The sequence below is a fragment of the Petromyzon marinus genome, chromosome 9, assembly GCF_048934315.1.
Source record: "Petromyzon marinus isolate PM22_M1 ecotype Great Lakes invasive population chromosome 9, UKy_Petmar_22M1.pri1.0, whole genome shotgun sequence".
NCBI classification, from domain to species: Eukaryota; Metazoa; Chordata; class Hyperoartia; order Petromyzontiformes; family Petromyzontidae; genus Petromyzon; species Petromyzon marinus.
In genome coordinates this window covers 15738554-15760644 of record NC_133675.1, presented here as the reverse complement: position 1 = coordinate 15760644, position 22091 = coordinate 15738554, and the positions used below count along the sequence as shown (strand labels likewise).

At 50.0% G+C, this 22091-nt stretch overlaps 2 protein-coding genes across 5 annotated transcripts in view; one reads left to right on the top strand and one right to left on the bottom strand.

The window, feature by feature from the left end:
* LOC116940448 (dedicator of cytokinesis protein 1-like) overlaps window positions 1–22091 on the bottom strand; it is a 337619-nt gene that overhangs the window by 109912 nt on the left and 205616 nt on the right. The gene's annotated exons all lie outside the window — the stretch shown is intronic.
* Window positions 12953–22091, top strand: part of LOC116940449 (uncharacterized) — a 50375-nt gene continuing 41236 nt past the window's right edge. For 2 of the 3 annotated variants that reach the window (XM_032950285.2, XM_032950286.2), the window contains exons 1-2: window positions 13374–14538; window positions 15716–20248. In XM_032950285.2, the coding sequence (XP_032806176.2) occupies window positions 18150–20248 (2099 nt within the window). In that variant the 5' untranslated portion in view covers window positions 13374–14538; window positions 15716–18149. Of the gene's footprint in view, window positions 13260–13373; window positions 14539–15715; window positions 20249–22091 lie in introns of those variants that run through there. The other variant, XM_076065950.1, reaches the window with a different exon arrangement.

Below are 22091 nucleotides of genomic sequence, written 5' to 3'. Positions count from 1 at the left end.
TTTTACCCCACCACAATTGACACAATACAATTACAACCCTAACATAATATTGGAAATCAATATTTCTCCATGCGCAAATGGGATGGTTCTCAACTGTGTTAGTAGCCCTGATCCAGTGGTGGAAATTCCACATTCCCATGGTGGGGGCAGGTTTATCCAGACAATTGTCAATCACACTTATGATGTTAATGTCGGTTTAAATTGTTTTGTTTTCAGAACAAAACGGCCCCAATTCGTGAAAACGATTCAAACGAACAGCCAACTTGGCTGTGGATTTGATTAATCCCAAGTAAAATAAAAAGGAGCCATTTCACTTTTGGCTAGCGTTTCGTACTTTTTCTCACAGGACACGCTCTGATTGCAGTACATGTTCCGCAAGAGGTCTCAGCTCTCGCGGAACATCCTGTAATCCTCCGTTCACCAAGCCCGCCGCGGTGCGGAGGATTTCCGAGGTTTAATTCTGAAAGGAAGACTCACCAATCAGTCTACCGGCACCGTGCCACTCGAAACCCAGCTACCCCAACCCTCCTCCGCCCCTCCCCCTGCACCACCACTTCACCGCACGCGCCCACCCAGCCAACCAGTGTCCAGCTCTGCGTCGCCTGATTTACGGGGCGGAGGGACGATTACGCGAAAGTGAAGCGTTCGCGAGCTGGGCAGAAAAAATAATACAGTGTCAGCCAATGGCTTAGAGCGACACAATAATCGTGCTTTTGCAAAAATCGCAATTCCTGGGAGATGTCGTATTCATTGACTGCGGGATACGTCAGCGTTTGCTTTAAAAGTAAGCTGTACCCGGTTACAGCTGCAAAGGTGGACTTGTGTGGAAGTTCTCCGGTCATCTTTTCTCATCTTGGCATCACCGCCTGACTGCCTGGGTTGAGGTGGTGAGTGTCTGCAGTGCAGATGTTTGGAGGTGGATTTTGGCGGATCTTGCGAATATGAAAACGTGATTGTTTGCTTCAAAGCCTCCTCAAATGGCTTTGAGTACCAATCCGTATTGGAATTGAGTGTTACTCTGTTGCACGCTTGGGTTTGTGGTTTTCTCCGACATTAAAAACAACCATTATAAAGGAAATGGCCAAACATCCCTATGTTGGATCCTCCTACGAGAAGTGTGACGTGCACTGAGCCTTTCCACAATCAAGGGCATTATTATATTTCTCAGGTGAGTGACGCTGCGGTCATAATGTCCCGTCTAAAGGTTACGAGATTAAATCTTCGCAGAGCATCAACTAAGCCCACGATCCCTCTGGGATCCATGAAGTACCACTTTGTGGGAAATCAACAGTGGACATCCGATTGAAAGGCTTGCCACCAACATGGGAATGTGGAATTTCTACCAACGGGCCTGGACCCACCAACGGGGATGTGTGCTGCTCGACACTTTCGTTCCTTTACCCCATGACCTTGCCTCCCGCATTTATGAAAGCTTGACCACTGTCCAATCCGAGATGTCGCACCATTGCCTCTCCATCAATCCGTCCACAACTGACATCCTTTTATTACCTTCTCCCTGCTCCCTTCCACCCCCTGTCCTGCCATCTCCTTGCCTCCCTTCTCCCTCACTCCTCCCGCCGCCTCTGCTCTTAACCTGGGGGTCATCTTCGACGTCTCCCTCTCCAACCACATCTACATGAATACATATTCTTATTCTGAGATCCCTGCCACTACCCGTACCTGCCACTTTCACCTATTAAATATTCACAAAATCCATCCCCTCATTGCACTCTCTGCTGCTAATCTCTTGAACCGCTCCCTCGTTTTTACTCACCTTAACTATCGCAACTCTCCTTTTCTCGGCATTCCTTTCTCGGATTGCGGTGTGTGGGGTGACGAGCGTGGGCCATTTAAAGCCAGCAAAGCATCAGTTCACAGAGAGCAATGAGGCGAACGCGCAATAAAGTGGGCACCAGTCGGCGAGGAAACGGCAGCCCCGACATACTGAGAGTGCCGTTAATACCACAGTAATATCAATGCATTAATGTCACTTGTATGGGAATCACGTTCCTTTGAATGAGCTACAGTGAGGGAAAAAAGTATTTGGTCCCCTGCTGATTTTGTACATTTGCCCACTGACAAAGAAATGATCAGTCTATAATTTAATGGTCGGTTTATTTGAACAGTGAGAGACAGAATAACAACAAAAAACTCCAGAAAAACGCATGTCAAAAATGTTATAAATTGATTTGCATTTTAATGAGGGAAATAAGTATTTGACCCCCTTTCAATCAGAAAGATTTCTGGCTCCCAGGTGTCTTTTATACAGGTAACGAGCTGAGATTATGAGCACACTCTTAAAGGGAGTGCTCCTAATCTCAGCTTGTTACCTGTATAAAAGACACCTGTCCACAGAAGCAATCAATCAATCAGATTCCAAACTCTCCACCATGGCCAAGACCAAAGAGCTCTCCAAGGATGTCAGGGACAAGATTGTAGACCTACACAAGGCTGGAATGGGCTACAAGACCATTACCAAGCAGCTTGGTGAGAAGGTGACAACAGTTGGTGCGATTATTCGCAAATGGAAGAAACACAAAAGAACTGTCAATCTCCCTCGGCCTGGGGCTCCATGCAAGATCTCACCAATGATCATGAGAACGGTGAGGAATCAGCCCAGAACTACACGGGAGGATCTTGTCAATGCTCTCAAGGCAGCTGGGACCATAGTCACCAAGAAAACAATTAGTAACACTACGCCGTGAAGGACTGATATCCTGCAGCGCCCGCAAGGTCCCCCTGCTCAAGAAAGCACATATACATGCCCGTCTAAAGTTTGCCAATGAACATCTGAATGATTCAGAGGACAACTGGGTGAAAGTGTTGTGGTTACATGAGACCAAAATGGAGCTCTTTGGCATCAACTCAACTCGCCGTGTTTGGAGGAGGAGGAATGCTGCCCATGACCCCAAAAACACAATCCCCACCGTCAAACATGGAGGTGGAAACATTATGCTTTGGGGGTGTATTTCTGCTAAGGGGACAGGACAGCTTCACCGCATCAAAGGGACGATGGACGGGGCCATGTACCGTCAAATCTTGGGTGAGAACCTCCTTCCCTCAGCCAGGGCATTGAAAATGGATCGTGGATAGGTATTCCAGCATGACAATGACCCAAAACATACGGCCAAGGCAACAAAGGAGTGGCTCAAGAAGAAGCACATTAAGGTCATGGAGTGGCCTAGCCAGTCTCCAGACCTTCATCCCATAGAAAATCTGTGGAGGGAGCTGAAGGTTCGAGTTGCCAAACGTCAGCCTCGAAACCTTAATCACTTGGAGAAGATCTGCAAAGAGGAGTGGGACAAAATCCCTCCTGAGATGTGTGCAAACCTGGTGGCCAACTACAAGAAACGTCTGACCTCTATGAATGCCAACAAGGCTTTTGCCACCAAGTACTAAGTCATGTTTTGCAGAGGGGTCAAATACTTATTTCCCTCATTAAAATGGAAATCAATTTATAACATTTTTGACATGCGTTTTTCTGGATTTTGTTGTTATTCTGTCTCTCACTGTTCAAATAAATCTACCATTAAAATTATAGACTGATCATTTCTTTGTCAGTGGGCAAACGTACAAAATCAGCAGGGGATGAAATCACTGTATGTCATATGGAACTGCTCACTAGCATTTGGACATGGCCTATAAAGTAAGTCTCCGTGCCAGGCAGCGCCGAGCTACCGAGCTCACGAGGTTCATTCACTCACACTTCACATTATTTCTAATTGTTTTTCATTCTCATTTTTTTCTATTGCCAGTCTCAATTACTTCGTTTTCAGTCTCGGTGTCAAAAGTTTCACTTTTAATTGACAGAAATACAACATATTCGGCAATAATTTTTTTGTTGGAAACATTTATTTTTTATATATATAAAACTGGCTGTAACATTTATGAAGATGTCTTCCGCTAAGTACCCCACCTCAACATTCGTTTCTGCTCTCGGCGTGACATCTGGCCATCGTGAGACCGAGGTCACTTATTTTAACTTCAGAATTATTTATATCACTGACCTAATCTCGCGGATTGGGATGTTCAGACCCCAGAGGTATGAGAGGTTTTCATTTCAATAATACAGTGGCGTTTCCAAACACTGACGAACGTGGGGGGAATATGCCAGAACAATGACGTTGAAATTAAATCGCAGAGGCTATATTCGGATGGCTGCACGATTCCAGTAAATTTGAACAGTCAAATACCCATGCAGCTTGGCTCAGTCGCAAGAGTTGCAACCGCGAGGCTAAACCAGCCAAATACAGGACCAATAGGAAAATCATGCTTTGAGAAAACAATACATCTGCAAACGTATGTAAACATCATTGTGCATTTATAATATACGGGCATCCATCGATGTGGGGAACAGATATATCTCTGAAAAGTTGTCTATAAAGCAAAATTCCATATATATTGAACCATATTTTCCCACTAACTTCGGAAGGTGGGTGTACAGTGTGCAACGAATGTAAGATCTAGCAAATGTGCAACAGTTGTGAGATTTGGCAAAAGGAAAGGAAGGATGGCATGGTGTGATGCCATCACTGGCATCGGCTGGCATCACCTCTTGGGTGCTGGTGGCTTGAAGGAGGTGCACGTGTGTGCTGAATTCGATCACAAGGTTGAATGAAGAATTGTCTTGGTCAGGGTTAAACAAAAAACATCCACAGCGCCATCTCGCCCGGAATGCGTGTCGCTGAAGAGAAATCTCAGCTTATGTGGAAGTCCTCGAATTAAATCAAAACTTAAAACCAATCGGGGCTTCCCGCACACAAAAAAAAATCCATCCGTCCCCTCAAATTGTGCAGGCACAGTGTTTTGTGCGTTTCGGAAACGCCATCTCATCTGATCGTCTGAGTGCCAGTTGTTCAACAGAGGGACCTTCTTAAAGCCAGAGGCAGTCATTGGCGTGTGATATAGAGCAATACGGCTGGGAAAACACCACCGGACATTTAATAATCTCTGCAAACTGGACGCTTGCAGGGCTATTCTGACCACGGTTGCGTGGTTCTGTGGTTTGAGAATTCGATCACAAGGATGCGAGTTCAAATCTCAGCCGAGAGCTGACTTGGCCTATCGTACATACGGTGGTCTTAAAATAAGTGATGAATTTAGGTGGTGAATTCAATAAGCAGAGTTGTATCTGGGAGAATGTCCTCCACTGTAGTAGGATAGATTGTATGTTACAGGTTTAGGGGCCATCACAAGGACACAATCACCTTTGATAATGGAATTGCAATGGGATTTCAATACCGGCAATGAATATGCTATCTTTGTTGCAACTGAATGTCCCTCTCACCAAAAAATAAAGGATGACCTCAGTTGGAGTAATTTCATTGGCAGATTTCCGACACGTATTCATGGCAACCGGTAAAGGGCATCACAACTGTTGGTTCTGTAATGAGACGTTCTGCTGTTGTAAAAAAAGATCCAGGGTGATAAATCTCGTCTCCCGGAGCATAAGGGCCAGAGGTGCAATAGTGATTTAATAGAAAAATTAAGGGAAAAAAGTGAGAGAAAAAATAACTAATTGAAAAAAAGGGCAATAGATAGGAAGTAAACACTACAAGACAGGACACCTTTAGCATGTTTATGCCAGGAGTGGTGGTTTGACAAGAGGTGGCGCGATGTTCAGCATGTTACGCATTTAAAACAGTTGTCCGTGCCAATTACTTTTGACGAGCCACGTGTAGCTGGTAAATGCCAGGGGGGGATTTGCCCATCCCCCCCCCCGTTACAATTTCACTCCTCCACCGCCGAGGAAATCCGCAAAGTGCCACTTTCCAGCGGGGGGGGGGGGGGGGGTGAAACCGAACCAAACACACGCATTGGATGCGAGGTGGCGGTCGCGTGGCAGTACAGAAGGTGCTCGTGGGCCTGTTCCGGGTGGTCTGCTTCTTCAAAGAGGGACGCAGATCAGAGGCACGAGGGAGGGGGGGGGGCAGGGCAGAGGGGGGTTTTCCGGATGCACTAAGTCCCGGCTGATAGGATGACCTGCCAGATTTGCATTCCACAAAAACTCTGCAGCATTAAGTATCACAAACCTGCCCATCATAATTGTATTATTGAGAGGGTCACAGCGTCACACAGTGCATGAGCTGCGTGAGAGCACGCGTGTCGTAGCACACGCGTGTGTGAGTGTGCGTAAGGGTGCCTAGTGTGAATGTGTGTGGGTACCTGGTGCAGTGTGTAAACATCGCCACTGCGGATACAAAGGCGGTTGGCGTGGTGCTGGCCTTCATAGGTGCTCGCTAACAGCACTTGCCTAAAAAGGTCTGTGAAGGCTATACGGGGGATCTTTATCTAGCCTAGGAACACATGGAAATGCACTTAAAAATCTTCACCATTTCCCCTCGCCACATTTCATTATCTTACCTGGACCAGCATGGAGGAGCGTTCGGAACACAAAACTATCAGCTGGGCTGAACTCACGTAAACAGAATTATCCATGCATGGGAAAGGGCGCGCAGCAGAGCACAGAGAGACGCAGGACAAAGAAAAACAAAACTCCCTTCAGTTTAAAGTCTGAAATGATAAAACACTTTATTTCCCTAGCACCTGGTGTCCAAACACAACTTTTGACTAGTGGCTTCTCATTCCAGGCAGAGTTTACCTAGCAAGATCCTCGCTGAATTCTTACCCTTGGCCTCAATTAACCAAGAGTTTGGCTTCTCAGCAGCGCAACGGACGGTTCCGGGAACAATGAGCTCACTGGACATCTGTGAAAAAAAGCTTCACAGCTCATCGGATGTCTCCAGGATGAATGAAGATTCTAAAAATTCTGATGGATGTGTCGAAACATGAAAGTAGGAACATTAAAAACTGGTCCCCCACGTGGTGTTGCTTCAGCCAGAGTTGACTTGGCAGAGTCAATTAGAGGGTTCTCAAGTGAGACTGAATCAACCCAGCAAGATAACTTACCAGGTTGCCTTTTCAGCCTCAGGTGGCTAGAAGTGGTCCCCCAGGGTCTTTATTTCAGGCCGAGTTGACCTAGGAGAGGTACTCTGCAGGCCCAGGAAAAGCCTTTACGAGGTTCTTATGTGCCACACACGTCAGTGGCCCCATACCAATGAATCACCTTTTTTTACCTTAACATATACATGTATTTAATTAAGCAATCATGTAGTTCATATTCTTAGTTCTTTCGGTAAAGTCACGTTGAAGGGAAACAACAAAATAATGCACCGTTTAAAAATAAATGTATGCAAACCAACACACCTGAAGACGACCGTTTGTGTTATGGTCGAAACGTCGTGAGAATTTTTATTGTTTTATATATATTTTATTATTTTGTTGTTTCCCTTCAACGTGACTTTACCGAAAGAACTAAGAATATGAATTACTGCAGTCACGAAAGCTTTAAATCAAAATTTAATCATGTAGTTGTGTATCTGGTGCTCTGTGTAAAAGTTACATGTAAAAGCATTCGCGAAATAAATCAAAACTTTACACTAAAGACATCCCTAAAGGGTTGCTATTTATGGCAAAATTGACCCAAAACAGGCAAGCAATCAAGTCAGTTCCAGTCTGCGTTGACCAAGGAGAAACCTTTCTTAAGAAGATGAGAGGTGATGATTCCCCATCCTCCCCATTACAATGAATTGGCAAAATTATTCTCAGCATCAATTATTTTTGCACTGCTGTGTGGAATGCAGTGGCCACCAGCGGCTGCAAAGGTCACGCGAACCCATTGCATCCAACGTACACGAATGTAGAAACATAAGATGCATGCGACACGAACCTAAGAATACACATCAATCGATGAATGTGCGCACGATTACACCTCTGTTAAGAAGGCAGCTCTCAGATTTTCTTAATCTCGGTCTGCCTTAACCTATGAGATGCCTGCACTGAGCACCGAGTCCTGACGATCGATGCCAGGACAGAACAAGTGTCAGGAGGAATGGCGTGGATAGAGGCACCAAACAGTTTCTCCCTTTTACCACGTCCCTCCCTGTTTGTCCTCAAAGCTTAGGAGGTGCGGTGAACTTCAAGGATCCTAACAAAAGACCAACAAAAAAATCACCACCACCTCTACCGCCACCACCAGCAGCAGCAGCAGCAACAAAGTGAGAAGACAAAACAAAACAAAGACACCCTCAGGCACGGCATCGTGAAGTTCACAGCGTCTTGTGAAGATCTATAAGGCTGCGCTGAAAACCGTGCCGTTAAAAGCAAATAAATAAGCAAAGATGTCAGAAGCAGGCTCGGCACTGTTGAGGAGTGCGATACGTCGCAGGGCGTTGCGAGCGGCGAGGCTGGCTACGGCGCGTTGGCAGCGTGCAGGGATAAGAGCAGTAGGGATGGCGTTTGTAGAATGCATGGATTTTCTCTGATTCCTCTGGTTTCCTCACGCATGCAGTAGCCACGTCTTCAGACTGGCAGGGCGCTCCTGTGTGAATGCGATGGTGAATATTGTTATCTATTTATTAGGATTCAGCTCTTTGACTTGTAATGTAAACGTTATTCCCTTTGCTCCTCAGCACTCTTCCCATGTGAATTGCGTATTCCGAGTGCATGCGTTGATCAAGTATAGCATATGCAGAACACGACTTTCATACCATCGTTTCATAAGAATGTTGGAAACAAAAAAAAAACGAGGATTTAAAAACCTAAATCTGTAGACTATTGTAAAACAATCTCAACAATTTAATCCCTGCCGTGTCCAGACATGAGAAGTTTTACTTTGATGCATTATCTATTTACGTGGCACAATCTTACAGGAAGCCAATCGAGGCTTTTATAGGCTCTGTGACAAATTGCAAATATAGGGGATGAATATAAAATGAGCTGATATTATAGCAAAGACAGGAATATTCCGTTACTATATGGGTCAGAGCGCTGCACTTTTACAAAGCAATTGTAACTGAATACCGGTGAATGAGGATTTGTGGATTTGAAGGCAGAAAAGGGTAAGGTACTTGGAAGTTCCATAGTTCATTTATTTGGTATAGCCCTGTGAGCCATTGAGCTCTTGAATCGGGTGCAACCGCAACAAACAAAAACATGAACAAGAAAACATCTTAAAGTGATTATGTGACTGTGCAAACAGAAAATCCAGGAAAAAAACATCAAAATATTCCTGAAATAGCACCGTACACCAACGCTGTGTGCAAAAATCCCAGTGGGATGCAAGTCAAATAACAACAACAACCACAAGACAACTAAGATTAAGGGCATCAGTCTAACTCCGTACTACAATAAACAAAAACATGGCCAAAACAAAAAAAAGTTTTCGAAATCACCAAAATAAAAGCCATAAATGCAATGTAACAGTGATCATAGGGACTGTGACCGATTTTTTTTACAATAAACTACATAAATAAATTATAACACCAAAATCTAGAGCCATATTTTAGGCCACTGAATAGCAGTGGCAGCTAGGGGTGTACAACTCCTCTTGAGCAGTTTTGAGTGAAGTGAGAACAACCTAAAAGCACGTGAGAGAGGGGAGCTGGGAAAGGGCAAATCACCGAGAGGCACTGACGTGGCAACTGTGAGTCTTCAGTAGAGGCAATGACTTAGTGGCAGACAGTGGTGATGATGCGAAGCCTAGGCCTTGCAGACGGGGCGTCAAACGTGCAGAATGAATGAAGAGATGGTGATTTCTGGAGGCACGATTAGCTCAATCATTGGTCATGATGACCTCTTTATCTTCAGGTGAACTATGAAAGAGCAAGAATGAACCAGGAGAAGGGTTTCCATGTGGAATATGGCCCAAAGTGTCACGACTTTTACACACCCCGAGTCAAACCAGCAAACCCAACCAGACTAACCACTCTAACCACAAGGCCATAACCTGCAAATGAGTGCGTGTCAATAAACTACACTATTATTGTTATTATTATTCTTATTTCACCAGGAAAGGCAACCTGGTCACAAAAGAAAGCTCAACGAAATGGTTTATCACGTAGAAAGTTATGGCGGCCAAAGACTCTAAACTCGTGTTTTTAAATGTGGAGGGAAAAACTGGAGGACCTGGAGAAAAATCCACACGACCACGGGGAAAGAGAGATGCAAACGACAACTATACAACGTCGTGATTTTTTTTCTATCTACGTGACTTTACTGAAAAACCCAAAGAGCACAAATATACAGGCGACAGGGTCGGGATCGAACCCACGACCTCCTGCAATAAATGTAACGGCATAATATTGGTTTAAAAAAAATGGTATTACTTAAGAGTTGAGCTACTCCTAACAAAACGGGTAACCGAGTGGTTACGGTCCGTTCTGGGCAGCGTGAGCCTGAAGTTAAGGCTTGGGGCAAAGCCGTTGTTTGAAGGAATACAGAAAGCCCGTTATTGTTTATTAGCCAACAGACACCCGCTGGGGGCCTGCTTCATGTCTGGCAGAACAATGCGTCCCAAGTGTGAACACCATTTTCACATCATCCCGTGGCATCTTTTACGTACAATCATTATTGACATTTTTATTATTTGCTGACATCACTGGGAATGGATGAACGCAATTTTCAATGATGATAATAACAATGACAATGGATATTTCGCTTTACCCATGAGAGTCTCACTGAGAGTCGAGTTTCTTTTCCGGGAGGGTCACACTGGGGATGTGAGCCTACTGTACACAACACTCGGCCATGAGGTGTCAGTGCCAGGTCTCTAATTTCCCCAAGTCAAGTCAAAGCGTCTCTACGCTCAAGTGAGCAACTCGGCAGTTTTCATCTCCATGGGCAGCCTTGAGTCTGGTTGTAAATTCCGCACCCCGTGACAGAGTCAAGACTATTCAGAGGATGTCAAATGTTCCACAACCTCATCTTTTAGTTTTCACCATGGTTGCTAAGCACAGGCTGCAAAATATCAAGCGGCCAGCAACAAACAGCACGACTGATTGTGTACCAGATGAGTTTATAGGTTTCTCGAATTGGTGAAGGCTGCGAGAGGTCAGGAAAGGAGACAACGGGGCAGGGGGATTTCACGTGGAGCGGTGCGAGGGGAAGCAGCAGAAAGAGAAACATCGTAACCTGGCAGCATGGAGGCTGAACACAAACTGATCGCAACCAATGGGTCGGGCAGCCCGAGTTCTCCACTGAGTGGAGGAACCGATGAGTGAAGTGTGTGGGAACAGGAACCATTGTAGTAGCAAGAGAAGAGTGATACGGAGGTGACCGACCATCTGTGAACGAGTGGCTGTAGTGAAACAGTGAGTGCTGGATCATCAATCGACCGGACTGCTTCACTCTGAAATCTATCGAGTGCAGTGAGGTGGAAACTGGATGCTCCACCCCAGATATTACAACTTATGTTGTGCATTGTAAGTTAAATTCATTGTTCAGAGTTATCAAGGGCTTTGGTACAGAAAATAAATCCAAGCTTCTTTGGTGCCTCCTTAAACAGATTCGTAACATAGGCAATTCCATGATGGGCCCAATGCAATTTTTGTGCAGAGCTGTGCCATGCAGACGAATGATTTTACGAGGAATAAGAATTACAAAATTAATATGGTACTGATTTTATTGATGCTGGGAGGATGATGGACTGAGTCACCCGCCCCTCCACCAGTATTTGAACTAATGACCTTCCAATTGTGAGTCAAGTGCTCTAAGTAACAGCACCATGTGACTGAATTGATTATAAAGAGGCTCCTAGTTAATAAATAACAACTGCTCTTTCCTTGCCTGTTTAAGTGTGTGCTTAGCTAGGAAGGATATCTCATTGACCACGCTGCCACGTGACAATAATTGGCTCGCAGAGAATGAATGGTGCGGTAATCAAATGAATGAATGATAAAACAATACACATGCAAGAAGAGGTTGCTTGTGGCATTTGGAATAGGCTCGGGGTTATCGTAGTTTTAACGACAGCACACACCACCATATGGTCAATATTAGAATTGCATTTTTATCGATTCCTTCCAATAATTCATGTGGGTTGTGCGCACCGTCCTTGACTCATTTCAGAAGGCAATTTGCCCCCCTTGGTAAAGCAGCAGGGCCTCCGGCCACGAGGTCACGAGTTACATTCGCGGTCGAGAGTTGACTCGGCTTACAATGAACCCTACAGGGTTTGTAAAAACGAGCACCGCCATGCGGTGCTATCGCAACGTGTAAGACGTCAACTGTGGTCCTCCTGTCTATGAGAGACCGCTTACTGTCACAGGAATGTGGAAATTCTCTACATACAAGAACAAAAAGTTGCTCCAATTTTCCAAGGCGCAACTCATATCTGTTGTAAGCCCTGAGTGAGCCACGGGAATTCCATTATCCTCTGCCAGTGGAAAGTTGCTCGATAGCACGGCTTTGTTGGCTTCCCACAATGTGTTATTAATTTAATCAACCCCCGATGAGCAATGGGCTAAGTTAACCCCCTGAATGAGATTTAAAATACATTTTCTAATTGCTTGTCGTTGGAACACTGTACTCTTTGGTTCTTTTGGTAGTCACGTAGGTAGAAAAATAAAATGAAAAATAATATATCACGACGTTTCGATCGCAACACAAGCGGTCGTCCTCAGGTGGAAAAAAATATCCAGCAGTGGAACACCTGAGCTCAATGTTTGACAGTTGGAACACTGTCAAACATTCTAAACTTTGGGGATTTGAGCGATGATTTTAACAAAAAGACCAACTCTTCTGAACTATGTTACGGGGGTCTTGAGTATCCACTTACTTTACAGCGGGGGGGGGGGGGGGCACACTTTGGTAATTCACGACAAACATGGGCTCGGTTATCAAGCACGCTGACTATTCCGTTTCACCATCTGAACACTTATGCAATCCACACCAAGCGAGCAGGTGACACGAAGAAGTGTTAGTACCCACACCATATCCCAGGAGAAGGGATTGGCCAGCTCACAGCAATGCATCTGCAATATTGGTAAAAGCAATGGTAGATTGAAGTCGTTTCGAGCATCTCGTTCTGGTAACATGCTGCCAATTCCGACCGGTGTACGGGCAGCGGTGCGTAGACTTACACCAGTGCGTGAACACGTCACTCAATTACGGTAAACGGTCTGAGCTGTGGCCCGCCGTGCGTCACGACACGGTGTGGGCCTAAACCCGGTATGAGGGACGTGGAGGCACCGCGCGGTCCAGAGGAATGGTCTCATCTCCCGATTGGGGGGGGTGAGTGTCCGTCGGTACAACGGGCCACGGCGCTGTGTACAGTGCGCATTAACGTGCTCAATGAGAAGAAATAAATCAGCGAGCGTGGCGACCGGCGGAGGAGAAACGACGAGCGATGCCAAGAAGACGCCGCCGACGACAGCGGGGAAAGCAAACAAGAGCCTGCAGCTTTGAATTCAAGACGTCTGGTTGGTAAAGCCACACGCATCGGCTGTTTTTTTTTTGTTTTACTGAAGTCAGCATCTAATTTAGATTTTTCATTCATTACTGCAAATTAACCGGCTGGGATGTGCGAGGACGGATTATGTGACTCACAAACCAAAGGGTTGCGCATTCAAGTCCCAGTTGGGGGAAAAACCAAAGACAAAAAGACAAAGATTCCCCATATAGCCTTTGCAGACTGTTGGGGCAGGTGCGGGTAGTGAGCACCTCTGAAGGCCTGCACGGAGGGGTGAATGGCCAGCGCCACGCCCGGCCGCTTTTGTCTCCCCAGTGGCGATTTTTTTCACATCACACCAGGTATTGATTTGAAGCTGTGTCGACCTCGGGGAGTCCCAGGACCGGTTCAGATGATCGTCACTGGCGTTGGCCGTCAGCGGGAATCGGACTCGGTTTGCCGGGTTCGGAGCGCAGCGTAGCGCTAACCCGCTTCATTCCCGCTCCACACGAATCAGCCTACCACCATCATCATCTTCCCTTCAGAGTTGGCTAAACATGTACCGCCTTGGCAGCAAACAGCAGTGGGTTATCCGCTGAACTTACGCGCCTCTGTCAAACAAATGTGGAATTTCCACTGCTGGTTGAGGCCCACCACCAGAGTTAAGTGCCGTTCCACGTTCATTTTAAGCCTTTGATTTTTGTTGTTGTTGTTGCTTACAGACATCAACGCCCGACGAAATTTGGAACCGACGTGTATTTAACATTTGTCGACCGTGTCAGAGGCTATCGCGGATTTCTCCGCTCGCCCTCATTAAAGGCGCGATGCTAAAGAGCAGGAGGATTCCCTCCTGGGAGGGCGGCAGTCAACGAGGGCGCGGGGAGAGGCGGGGAGGAGAGGCACAACATCCGCTGCTGCTGCTGCTGCCGCTGCTGCTGCGTGTGCGCGAGAGAGCAGGCAGAGCGAGCGAGGGAGGGAGGGAGAGCGCGAGCGAGTGTCCCACCGCGCGCGCACACACACACGCTCACCCCGCTCGCTCGCACGCTCGCACTACGGGTTAGAAAGTAGCGGAGGATCACGACTCGCTCTGCTCTCACTCTCTAGCCCCCGTGGACTGGGGGCAGAGTGGCGGACCAGGGACGGCACGGGAGACAGATTGTGACCGTGAGATGGACCGCATGACGGGGGTTGTACGCGAGTCTGCACGTCAGACCTTGCCGGCGGCCGAATAAAAGATCGTCGGATGACGAGAGAAGCATCGACACGCCGGTGACTTAAACTGTGATCGCCTGCTAACGACGCCAGCTCAGGTGAGGTGGCTGCTGTTATTGTTTTACGTGTCGGAGAGCACCGACCACAATTGCTATCACGAATGAGCAGACGCAACTGTGCGCGTAAAATTAAACAATGAATGAGGTGATCGTGTTAATGTTGTGTTTCAACACACACACACATGTCCATAATCATAATAAATGCGTCTAGTTTGTGTATGGTGCGTATGGTAATTTAACAAGATCTATAGGATTAGGCTGGATACTGGGATAAAACAAGGCACTAAAACTAAAGGTGGAAGTTGCATATCTCGATATACATTAGAACAGCGGACGAGCACAGCAGCGGCGCATTGTGTGATGGCTTTCACAGGCAAACAAGCGATTAATTATCAACACAACAAGAAGGGATCGGGGAGCCCACGATACCCCATTGATGACGGTGGGACAAGCGAGCACTTTATGCATCTGTTTAACTTTGCATGGGCAATTCTAATTTCCTCGTGTCAGGAGGAGGCCCCGTGCATTATCTTGTGAATATGTATGAGGCGTTACACGAGGAACATGAGGAGCGGGATTAAATCTGCAAAGCTGCGACTGCCCCATAAATCTAACTTGCTCTGTAATCAGGGCGGGGAGGCGCTGGGCGGTTTGGGTGGAAGGAAAATCCATGGAGAGGCGAGGAAACCAATAACGTTCGAGTTGTTTAGCCCAAGCCGGTGCCGTAGCGCAAGGAGGAATGCTTCGGGACGGGGAAATCGGCGCTGCCTCGCCACGCGTGGCGAAAGCGCAGACGCAGGCGATGGCGGCGGCGACGGCGAATGCGAGTTCGCCAAAAAATCTCGCCGGCACGGAGAGATTTTACCGCCGTCACCGGCGACGGGATGATCCGGTGAAGGAGCGACGGAGGTGCTCGCGTCCCTTCGATCGCTGGCAGCGCCGCCCGGACCGCCCCCGCCCCGCCGCCAGTGACAAAAGAGTTCGACCTTGTGGCTTAGCGGCCCGCGGTTTACAAGTTCCAGAAACTTCAAACGAATTACGATTTAGTAAAAACCTGAAAGTGAGAAATCCAGTGACCCGTGATTCATTTGACTTCGGGAAGGGGAAGGGAATGTAAAAGGAGCTACGCGACTGTAACGGTTTTGAATCGCTGACCCGCCGAACGACCTGTGTGTTCACGTGCGTTGATCTGTGCGTCTCCCCGCGCGCTGTGGAGTGCGAGCAAGGTTGGGGTGCCTGCGAGTCGACACTGCACAGGAGGAGCCGCGTACCGGACGCGTGGAGGAGCGCAGCCACTCTCCAGAAGCTCACCGGACCGCGGTGGATTGATTAGCATATCTCTGAATGCCATCATTTTCGTCACGCTTGTACGACACGGCAGAGAGTGGAAACATGCAATAGCTACACAACTGGCAATGGAAGCAAAATGCTTAACAACTGCGTATCTACGTGAATCTACGTATATTTAAACTGTGTCTGAAACTGCAGAAAGAGACGAGTTGGATACACAAGGTGCAGCTGATGACCGTGCGTGTGCCTCTCAAAGTGATAACTCTTGCGCTGAACTGGGGGCACGTGACTTTCAACATTGAAAAGCTGCCAGAATCGTTTGACGAGGCGCGCCTCTGCCCAGTTCCCACGAGGCCCGAGCTGCAGAAGAGCCCCTTCAAAGAAGCAGAGGCTGGCTTGGTCAACTGTCTTCTGAGGCAAGTGGAATTAAAATTGACTGAAAATGAAACCCCCGGTAAGTGAAGAGGGAAATAATAACAACGATGTCAATAAAGGAAAGGAACAAATGAAAGCGCAATATGAAATAGGTTTGCTCGGAACGGATGGTTTATGACCTTGTACGCGCCGAGTGAATCACAGTCCGGTTTCACGACATGCAGCGATGTACCCTGACGTGCGTATGAGGCTCCGTGTAATGGATGTTGCTGCTGCTGTAGCTGGGTAGTTCACTGTGAAACTCATGGAGAAGGCCCAGGGCCCACCTGAATGCAGCAATTCACTGCATTGACAAGGGACAAAACGAACAACAAACCAAAACCAAACCGGTGAAGCTTCAAATCAAGATCGATTAAATCAAGCAGAAAGTGCAAGCAAAAAAAGGAACTTAACGAGAGAAAAGTGGAAAATGACGATAATAAAAATAATCATAACGAAACCTATTTGAAAGAAAAGCACGCGCATGCCGAGAAAGTAGCAACGCTGCATAAAAACGGTCTCAACAGTGGCACAGCAGCCGGCCGGGAGCAACCCACGGCCGCTGTCGCCCCCCCGAGCGGGCAAGCGCGGACACCGCGCTGCCCGCCGCCACCGCCGGCTCAGACATTTTCAAAGCGGGACCCAAAGCGGCAGCGAGTGACATCGTCGCGCCAGCCGCTCGCAGCGAACGTAGGAGTAGCGGCGGTGGGGCCGGATCGCCGTGACCAAGCCGGGGGCGAGGAGCAGGTACCGACGGGAGCGCGCGGCCGGGATGGCGGAAACGCCGAGTCTCGGCGCCGGGGAGCCAGTAGTTGCCAACGCCTCGGGGCTCGCGAATATGTGCCGAGTCAGCGCCGGGTCAGCAGCTCGGAAAGCGCCACGTGAGTAGGCGGGCAAGCGGGGCTCCGCCGGGACGCACTCGGGGACGTGCCGTCACGTTCGGCGGCGACGTTGGGGGGCCACGAGCCCTCCGACGCTGCGCGCAGCAAGGAAGCGATTTCCCGTGCGAGCGTGCGCAGTAATGTGACCGCAGGAACAATCAACAGACACGCACACAGAAAACTAAATGACATTAAAAAAAGGCTTACTGTTGCGAAATGAGTATGGTGCAATCAGCCAGTGGTAGAAATTCCACAGTCTGGGATCATAATCCCACAGGGCAACCAGAGTAGAAAAGAAAATCCACACACGTCTCAAGAAACGGAGTTCACCTCTGTCGGCAACACTGAATCAGTAGCAGGAAGTGTGTATTCCTATGGCAGGGGCCAATAGGAATATAAAGACACACTCACATATTATTTGTGCAGCGCCTCTCCATTGAATGCACGTAAAAGCACTTAAATCTACGACAAACACAAACGTGCTGTTATTCGCAGGTTATAGATCCTGCCATGGGTGGGATCTAAAGAAATGTGTTAATTTTGCTTTCCCATTAAGTCCACCGTGAGACTTGTTTAATCTGTTATGCTGCCACTGCACCGAAATGTGCCAACTTAAGACAAATTCGGGAGGCGCAGTAATTAAGAACGCCTTGGAATGCAGTTTTTATATTTGTTTTACAAAACGAGAGATGTGTAAATTGCTTAGCGGCAGTTTAACAGATACTTGGCGTCTGTCCTGGCGTCTCATGCATGCCGACGGTTAATACGGTCACAGCGAGAGGGTGGAGTGTGGTGAGCTTGCGGCAGAGGAGGCTAGCGACAACGAGAAATTGCAGATAGGAGAAGAGATATAGGTGGAAAGATAGCGGCACAGGGAGATGGACGAGTGCGTCCAATAGTCGGCGATCGCCGCAGGCGAAGGAGGGAACCCGGCAAGGCACGAGTGGGTAGGAGGGAACGCGGAGTTATTCGTTTCGCAGCCAGACAACAACGCTTCACGCGCGTTACGTCGGTGAAAATGCAGAGGTGCGAGGCCGCCCGGCGCGACTTCGAGTGACAGACCAAATGGAAACGCTGCGGCCCGCACCGGCAAGCGGCATGAAGCTCAGCGAAACCCCGTCGGTGGCGAACTGCACCGAGAACGCGAATCCGACGTGCCGCCCAGATGACCCCGGCCAGGCGACGGCCGACTCGGACCACCCGCCGGACGCCTCGTGCAAAAAGGTGCCGACTGACGGGAGCTTCAAGCTCGAGGACTGGCTGTCAGAGGCGGGCCTGTCCGCCGCCAGCCACAAGAACAACAATAACGTGGAGATCCTGTCCACCGCCATGCACGTGCTGCAGAGGGCCGACGTGATGCTGCAAGGCCTCGCTCAGGCCGACGGGCGGGCGGGCGATGCGGAGCAGCGGCCCGCCGGTGGCGGGCGGCCCGACGGGGCGCACGAGCGGCCCCCGAGCGAGCCGCCGTGGGCCCCGTACAGGCGCGACGCGGACGGGCTGCCGTCGGCGCGCTCGCCCCGCGCGCCGCCGTGCAACCCCCTCGCCGTGCGGCTGTCGAGGCTCGGCGGGTACGACGGGAACGCCCAGCCGTGGAGGGGCGGCGTCGGGCAGCTGCCCCGGCCTCCGGCGGTGGCGGCGGAGTCCGAAAAGCGGCGCTCTGCGGATGGCGCGCCGACGCGGTGGGGCGCTCAGGCAGAACGCCCGGACTGTGGGCCACCGGCGGCCGTGGCGTGCGGCCGGCCCGCGAGGCCGGCTCTTCTCAAGCTCGACGGGAGGGAGGACGTGGAAAAGCGACGGCGCCGGAGGCAGCTCAAGGCCTTCCAGGTGCGCTTCAAAGACCTCTGCGATGACGCCGACGAGGGCGGCGGCGGATCGGCGGCCGCCAAGGACGGGGACGGCGGAGGCCGCGCGGTGCAGGCCGACGCCAGGCCCGAGATGGACGCCGAACCAAGGAGAACGCTCGTCAGCAAAGTGCCCACGTCACGCCGCTTCTTCCGGCCACTCCACTCGCGCTTGGGAGAGAGGACGCTGCACAGCTCGGCGACGCAGACGGCGGCGGCGGCGGTGGCGACGGCGCCATCCGGGGACGGTGCGGGGAGCGCACAACATGTGGCGGCACCAAACGCGTGCTGCCCGGGGAGCGCCCGTGGTGCTCGGTGCGGCCAGTGGCTTGACGACGGTCCGCAACCGGCACCAGCGGACGCGGAGTATCAGCCTTCGTCATCGAGCGCTAACGGGGAGTCACGTGCGGTGGCGAACGTGCTCAACGTCGCTGGAGCTGCGCACGTAAAAAATCACCAGCCGGTAGAGACAGCGTGCGGTGCGCGGTGGCTGCCGGCCACCACTTCTGCGATGGAACCAACTCAAAAGTTTAGCGGCGATGCACAAATGAACGGTGATTGGCGAACGTCGCCCATCGCGAGGACAACATCTCCTTGCCGCGACGGCTGCGTAAAGCCGAAGGACCGTTTGAACTCTTCGCAGACGAATGCGAGCAGCTCTCCAAGCACGGGCATCGGGGCGTCGGACACCAGAGCAAGCGACGTGACCGGCGTGCAACCTCAGGGGGGCGAGCGCGGAGGCCAAGAAACCTCAGCCGCGGCGGTCTCTCCACCAGCGTGCTCCGATGCTGAGGTCGGGAGAACAGACGAGGCCGTGGGACAGGGTGCTGGCTCTTCCTGCGCACGAGAGGAACCGGAGCCCCGTCGCGACACGCTCAACGGTGCGTCTCCGAATGGATCCGCGGCCGAGGAGAGGGAGCGCGCGGTGCGGCCGGGCGAGAGCCAGGCCTCGGCCGACAGGGAGGGACGAGGCGGCGCGAGTGACGCCGAGGCGCCGCCGAGAAACGACGCGCGGCGGGGAGAGGAAGCGAGCGGCGACGCCGGCGCCAAGGGAGACGCGGGCGGCCCGGAGAACGAGCGGAAGGACGAGTCGAGGACGGCGCCGGTGGCCGGCGAAGGGACGAGCGGGGGCGTTGGTGGCGGGAGTGGCAGTGGGGGCGGCAGTGGTGGCGGCGGAGAGTCGCAGGCCTCGCAGAACGAGGTGAACGCGCTGCGGGAGCGCCTGGCCGCCATGGAGGAGGTGCTGCGTGCGAGCCAGGACACCATCAAGCTGCTGCTCGAGGTCATACGGCAGCTGGAGCGGGCAGACGCCACGCGAAGGGGGTAAGGCGGCACGCACGGGGGGAAGGGGGAGGGGGGGCACGGGGCTCGCGCGTGCACACGGGACACGGGCGCGCGTGAACGGACGCACATGACAGAGATGAAGAATTTAAAAAGTTTGAATATACACGTGCGCCTCATTGAAAAAAGCTCAATTTTCAAAAAAATATTTGAAAAGGAAACATAATGGTTTGTCGCACACATTCTCCCTCCTCCCCATTGTATCAGCTGGCCAAGAAAATGTCTCGCTTGAAAAATGTACTTGCAGATGGTTACAAAGTAAAATCGGATGTTAACACTGAATAATTTCTCTAGATCCACGCATAAAACCCTCTGATCTTGCAACACTGTGAGCAAGGAAGAGGTGCCTCCGTACAGGAAGCAGTTTGCTAAATTATATATGTTACCTCCAGATGTAAAGAAAATCAGTCGGGGAAATGAAGCCACAAAATAATAATTAATCAACTTAGTCAACCCACCAAGGAGTCGACTGCGTTGTTTAGTGGAACGGTTGAAGGTGAGGGACGTAATTTGTTCTTGTTACAGTCTTCCGTACTCTATCATTTGCTTGTGTTATTTCTTTGGTTCAAGGGACCCTATTTCCCCAATCTGGCAACGCTGATCTGAATTGCACAAGCATGCAGGGCCCAAAGGGCACTTTGCGCGCAGTTTAAAAATGCACACGTGGCTCTGTCGGCAAGGAGGCACCGGAGGGCACATCTTGCTTCACAGACCGTCAACTGCACACTCCTACGGAAGGAACCAGATCACCTACAGGGTTAGTGATAATGCTGACGCCCCAGCGCATAGCGCAGCCTCACTGAGTGGTGATTATGTTACCGAACTAAAGGGGTTTTTAGATGCACACGTGCTGTCTATTTATGTGCGCATACACAATGTTTGCAGTAATTGTGTAAACGTTGCCATTGCCGTCAGAAAAACACGGGTCTCGGTAGCTTGCAGAGACTTATCGTGGCTCTGTTTTCAGGGCTGGAGTGCGGACTGCTGTATATGTGACGAACATGCGGGCGCGTTTCCCTTATTTTTCACGAGAGGCAGATGTTGCCACTTAAGAGCAGCGGATGCATGAGAGAGAGGAGCGCTCAATCTCTCACTCTGTGAGTTTTTGTCATTCGATCGCTCGCTCACAACACTCTCTCATTCTCTGTAGTGCAGTCTGTGCTGCTCACCACTCAAGCTTACGAGTCATGTTCCTGCAACTCCTAAGTGGCCGTCGTACACAAGTGTGAGAGTGTGCATATGAACGTGCACGTATGTACGTGTGGGTGTGTGTGGGGATCGGAAGTGGAGCAGTGATAGCCCGCTGCACTTCCAACCTGGCGACCCAAGTTCCGACGATTGTCTGAACCGGTCCTGAGCCTCACGTAGGTCGACTCAGCCTAAAATGAGTACTTGGTGCGGTGTGTAAACATCACTCTGGGAGCCAAAGGCAGCCGGGCGTAGTGCTGGCCACCCACTCAATTGTGTGCGGTACCAGCCTTAATAGACGCTCGCGAACAGGACTTGCACCAACAAGTATGTTAAGCCTATCCCGGGGATCTTTGTTCTTGCATGTATTGTGCGTGGGTGGAAAAGTGGTGCAGCAGAGGCACGGACACCGTGCTCCCATCTCAATAATCCGAGTTTGATTTTGTGCCACGGGACAGCATCGTCAATGGCACACGATAATTGAACTTGTCTCGGGCCTTGCCCGGTTCAACCTGGGCCTCACACGGGCGCTTCGTGCAGACTGTGAACATCCGCATTGGAGAAACATTCGTGGCCGGCCTTGTGAGCTAATAACTACACCCCCACCCACCTGGTGCTACCACATTAACAGGTAGTT